This window comes from Cryptotermes secundus, unplaced genomic scaffold (genome assembly GCF_002891405.2).
Source record: "Cryptotermes secundus unplaced genomic scaffold, Csec_1.0 scaffold19, whole genome shotgun sequence".
NCBI lineage: Eukaryota > Metazoa > Arthropoda > Insecta > Blattodea > Kalotermitidae > Cryptotermes > Cryptotermes secundus.
The window spans coordinates 302,636-308,936 of record NW_019729897.1 but is presented as its reverse complement, the minus strand read 5'-3'; the positions used below and the strand labels follow the sequence as shown (position 1 = coordinate 308,936).

The 6,301-nt window shown below is 38.9% G+C and overlaps 1 protein-coding gene across 1 annotated transcript in view; it reads left to right on the top strand.

Annotated features, from left to right (window-relative positions):
- Positions 1-6,301, top strand: part of LOC111865690 — a gene marked incomplete in the record, with an annotated part of 45,424 nt that overhangs the window by 32,110 nt on the left and 7,013 nt on the right. The window contains 2 exon segments of the mRNA XM_023853911.2: positions 1,962-2,145; positions 4,680-4,887. Coding sequence (XP_023709679.2) covers positions 1,962-2,145; positions 4,680-4,887 — 392 coding nt within the window.

Genomic DNA, 6,301 nt, shown 5'->3' with positions numbered 1-6,301 from the left:
GTCGGCCATCTCACTAATCGCCAAAGGGTTGAAACAGGAACGCACACAACAGAGCACCACAGACAAACCACTTAACTCAGGCTGACGCCAGCTCACTAACAGTCGCGGGAGACCCCCAGCTAACACCACCTAGCAGCACAACTCGTAACTACAAAGCATGCGCGCGCAACAGGTCATTTCCAGTTATTTTTGGATCCCCCCTCATATTAGGTATCATCCATAAGTAAAATATGCCTAGAAAAACAGTATTTAATGCATCTTCAACTTAACCATTTAGCTGTGGAGGCATCCATGTCACAATATCATAACCTACTCTGTTCAGTCAAACAGTTCTTCTAACATGTATTTAGTGTACACAGTATGTCCAGGTTCTGTTAGGACTGTGTTCATTAAAAATACAAGACATGAATTATTTTCAAAATTTCACTCTTTTTATTCAAAATAGTCTCCTTCTAAATCAATACATAGCTGGAATTGATTAAAAAGTTTTTGAAAACAGTCGCTATACACCTTTTGTGGAATCACATTTAAAACTGCAGTAGATTCCCTTCGGATGTCCTGGATGGTGTTGTGACGGTCTCCTTTTATTGCCAACTTAACTTCTGGGAACAACCAGAAATCTGCTGGAGCCAAATCTGGCGAATACAGAGGATGATCAAGGACTGTGATCCCTTTTTTGGCCAAAAAATCACGCACAATCTTCGATTTGTGGGGTGGGGCATTGTTGCGGAGGAGCGACCAGGAACCTTGCTCTTGATATTCAGGTCGAATTCGAAGAATTCTCGTGCACAAACGATTGAGGACTCCGAGATAATAATCAGAATTCACTGTTTGACCTTCTGACAGAAATTCCTTGTGAATGATTCCTTTGGAATAGAAGAAAACAGCAGTGTCTTTACTTGACTCTTTTGCATGCACGCTTTCTTTGGTTTCGGCTTCTTTGGGCTCAACCACGCTGCCCTCTGCTGCTTTGTGAGAGGCTCATATTGAAAACACCATGTCTCGTCACCAGTAACAATCGATTTTGTAAATATTTTATCACTTTGGGCCGACCGTAACATGCCTTTAAGTGTTCCACTCTGGCATATTTTTCATCGCCTGACAGCACGTGCAGTACAAACCGTGCACAGACCTTCTGTTTGCCCAAACCCTCAGTCAAAATTTGATGCACAGTACTTTTTGGTTCCTGTATGAGTCTTGCAGAAACACATCTGTCTGATGCAAGGATTTCAGTCACTTTTTTTCACATTTTCTTCAGCGCAACTTGTTCTCGGCTTTGATGCCTGTGGAGTGTCTTCAATGTCCTCCCTGCCATCACGATATACAGCATACCATCGAAAAATGTTCGAGAGACTCAAACAATCACTACCGTACACACTTTTCATCATTTCGTACGCTTCTCCAGATGTTTTGCCAATATTAACAAAAGTTAATATTGGCTCTGTTCAACCGCCATTTTCTGACGAGTGTCAGAACAGTACTGGCACATTCAAGGTCAGAACACATGATGCAGCGATGCTTGCGCTTTGAAATTATAGACAGCCACAGCTGAAATTTCAAGAATGTTAACGCCACAACTGGCCAACAGATGGCATTGCAGGGCAAAATTTAAAAAAATTAGTCCTAATGGATCCTGGACACACCATGTATGTTAGAAACCACAAATCTCAGTGACAATGTGCAGGAACTACAACATACCTGTTAAGGGCTATCACTCATATCTGTACCTAGCCTTTGTCATAACTTAGTTCAAATCACGTTTTGATATTTTTAGTTTCACAGCTAGAGGCCATAGAAATGTCACTCGCAGCTAAACATAACGATGTACTGGAAACTGCAAGTAGAATGTTTGTCTGGTGTACCATGTGGATTATGTCAGGCTGAAGGTTTAAGCATTGAAAGTTCTTTGGAGAAGTCTTTATGAGAGAGTCTTGAATTTTAAATTTATTAATTTTTTTTAGATTCCAATGTATAGCTTTGGAGGTCATGCCCGATTGATAGCCAAGGGTGTACCCAGAGATGGTGCAGGTCGTATGTGGCTTATGTTACACCAAGATCCTCATAAAACAGTCTGGGAAACAAGCTTCTCTCTACAGAATTTTGGTGATTTGAAGGCTTTTATAAAAATTAAACCTATTTCTAAAGGTGATGTTCAAATATTTATATTATTATATATATTACACTAATGTGGCTTTTTTCATCCAACTTATCCTAATGTAATATAAGATGATGTTAATCTCAGTATTGTCCTAAGATTACAATGTATCATCCATAGTGTGATGATTTCCTGCAGTAGTGCACTTGCCTCCCACCCCTCCCAAGTCAAAGTGTGTTGTAGACATTCTTCATGATTCCTCCTTTTACAGGCTGATCACTGTGATGTGTCACATCAATATTTGATGGCAGTCATTTAACAGACTCTCCTGAGGAATCTTTCTGAAATAAGGAAAACGTATGAACTAGATAGTCACACCAATATTTGCAATGAAATGGTGTTCTTGTAAGATAACACTTGTACATTAAATAATTATTATAGTCTACTGTCCGTCATTTTGTAGAAGAAAGCTCCAGATGCTCCAGACAATTCATTGTCTCCTAGGATTTGAGGTTCTTATAGAAGTGGTCTTGAAGAGTTCTGTCTTCTGGAATATAATGCCACAAAGTCTTGAAAGTCAGCCGGCATTTTGAAGGAACATATTGCCTCCAGCTCGGCTCTGCTTTCTACCTGCTTCATACTGGCTTCTTGCTTGGTTTCTTCAACAATGAAGATGGAGGCAACATATTCCTCCAAAACCTCAGCTGACTTTCAACAGACTATGCGGCACTATATCCCAGATGACAAAACTCTTAATTCATTGTCTCGTTCAGCCATATGGTGCATGAGAATGAAAACTGAATTATTTATTGGAATGCTTTCCTCAATTATAAATTGAGTAGTGGATTATGTGTAGTATAAATTAACACATTCACTGCTTGGGTTTTAAATTCAGGCTTCACTTTAAATGATGTTTTAAGTTCAGGGTGCAATTCTGCACTATATTGTCCCATCTTAGTCACTAGACATGAGGTTTGGATTGATAAATGGATTGATTTCACGTAACTACAAATGATTATAATGCCATCACTAATTTACATGCTCTACAGGTCGTATATTTGTTATTCTGTCATCCCTATCATCTCTAAGTAGTCGCTGCTAACAATGGAGATTCATCATGACCAACCATGTACTACCACTTCTCACTTGCAATGTGTGGCTGCTAACCACAGACTCTGACCTCCAACTGGCCAACTTTTCCTGTTGGTCCTCACTGTATAGCCTTAGAGTGGACCACACAGAAAACACTGATTCCAGTAGTTCTTCTATTGTTGCATGTTTATTTGTTGCTGTGGATTTTATTTACCGCACCATTGCCTAGCAATGGCCATCTCTTGTTCTACTATTCCAGCTTTCATCCATCATGTTGCGATATGAAGAAAAAAGCTCATAATTCAACAAGGAAAAATATGAACATTACCTCGCCTTACATACGTTTTGAGCGTGTGTGGCAGCTTTCTTATTGTTCTTTTCGAAGCATTCTGCATGTTATCAGTAATTTTTGTCACCTGTTGCTGCAGGAATTTGAATGAGATAGAGGTTTTTCTTATCTATTTGACCATTTGGGACATTTTAGTGTCCATTTTGGTGGTGTGGGACTGACTGTACTGCAGTTTATTATTGTGCACATAGATTAGTTTGTCTGACAATGATCTTTATAAGTTATAGTTATAAAATATTCCAGATACACAGTCAGGTTGCGGCTGACCATTACCTGCAAAACGTAATGGTTCTAAAATGTTCCGTGTACTCAGTCAGGTTGTGGCTGCCTCTGAATGCAAATTGTAATACAGGACTGGTGATAGCAGGTTAAATGATTGTATGACACTTGCTTTTAGAAAATCCTGATCATCCTGAAATGTCTTCTTCACTTTTGATGGACTTGGTTTGGGTATTAATTCTGTTTCAGGATCACCGCTATTTGCAATTTCTTCAATTTTCTCTCCTGTTAGTGCTCCTGAAAATTGCTGCCTCATTGCCACATAGACTGTACAGGAATGCATAATAAATATGACAGGGTAAAGGTAAAATGTAAAAGGTAAAGTTCTCCCTGTAACAGGCCATGAAGGCCCATAGGGTTGTGAGATGTCGAGGCTCCCAGATTTTCTCTAGACAGTTGGCAATAAGGTTGTCAGCCTTATGTGCTGGCCACCTTTTACCCCACAGGAGAATTCCTGGTACTCATTTCTGTTAGAGGCTGAGTCAACACCAGGGCCATAATGCGGTTGGAAGGATCACGTAAATTGAAAAAATCCACCTCATTGGGATTCAAACCCATGACCTTTCAACTTGTAGTACAGTGCCTCAACCAACTACACTAACACATGCCCCAAATATGACGGAGGAAATCAAAGGGGAGAAAAATACTGGGCAGTTGGTAATAATATAAATGACTCTTCATGCAGCCTCCTTTCATTGGTGATGCAGTCATTTGTAATCATATTCACATTATAGGGAGAGCTGTTCTAAATTGATTTACATCAACAGGTGCTGTATTAAAGTCTACATCGATTTGGGCAGTGAATATGTTTGTACTGTTTTCCCCACTATTAGCCCAGATTGTCATGATTCTGTCATTTTGCAGGATTCCAGAATATGAGTACAGTAAGTCTTATTGTCGAGCCATCAGAACTTGTGATGCTTGAAGGAACATCTGCTAAGATCAAAGTGACATACAAACCACAGAAACAGGATCTAAAGTTGTTATTAAACAACAGTATGAAGGATGTTATAGAAGTTGCAGCTTTGAGTCTTGTATCTGGAGATGAAGCTACCCGTCACAGACTAAGGAGGTGAACATTTGCTCGCAATTTATACTGTTTTGGTTTCAAAATAAGCTCAAATGTATAATGTGATTCTTAGTATGCTTTCAAGAATAAATAATCAAGATAGGAATTTGAAAAGATTTAGAAATCAAGACAAGAATAAGCATTTTCTCTGCTAGACAAATTTTTTCACTCTAATCACAGTTTGTAACACTAGCCTCCTTTCCCAGTGCACTGAAATGATCAAGTCCATTTTGCATGTTTGCTCATGTTAGCATTGTCTGCCATTACATTTCTCATGGATTGCGAGGTTTGTGTGTTACTGACAACGCGGAAGCTGGGAACTGAAAATTCTCAAAATTTTAGACTGAAATTCAGTACTCAAATTGAGGTTGAGATTCTGATTTTCAGCATCCCGTTGCAGTTGTTCAACTTAACATCCATTATTTATCATCCTTCAATATTGCAACACTCTTCCATTTACCACTCAATTTTAGTTTAACATTATACACCTTGACACTACATGTTTCGGCCCCAAACAGTCATCTTCAGGTGTCTTGATATGTTACAAATATTTTATCAAATTATGTTAAACTGCTACACTGTCTTAGTTCGTGTTAAAATCACACACTGTAGTCCTCTTTTCAAGGTAAAACTAGATAAAATCCTTTAAAGTTTCTATTATACCCACGTTATTTTGGTGCATATTATTTAACCTTACACGGGGTGTCATCCATTTCATAAACGTATGTCTGTCCAGGGTGTTTTGTCTCGGCAGCTTGCCCCTCAGGTTTGTAGTCTACTTTTCAGTTATGACTGTCATATACCCCTGGTTTGCATGTTTCCTCCATAGTGTGTGGTGTTGTCATAATCTAGTATTAACTTCCAAATATAAATCACTCCGTCCAATGTGACCTGTAAGTTTTTTACTACATGAAAACTTAACACCCTTACATGTTTCGGTCTCTGTGGACCATCTTCAGAGGGCAAACGTCACTACAAATAGGAAANCTGTAGTCCTCTTTTCAAGGTAAAACTAGATAAAATCCTTTAAAGTTTCTATTATACCCACGTTATTTTGGTGCATATTATTTAACCTTACACGGGGTGTCATCCATTTCATAAACGTATGTCTGTCCAGGGTGTTTTGTCTCGGCAGCTTGCCCCTCAGGTTTGTAGTCTACTTTTCAGTTATGACTGTCATATACCCCTGGTTTGCATGTTTCCTCCATAGTGTGTGGTGTTGTCATAATCTAGTATTAACTTCCAAATATAAATCACTCCGTCCAATGTGACCTGTAAGTTTTTTACTACATGAAAACTTAACACCCTTACATGTTTCGGTCTCTGTGGACCATCTTCAGAGGGCAAACGTCACTACAAATAGGAAACCATCACATAAGTTGTTTAGACGTAAAGTACGTACACTTATATGCTACAA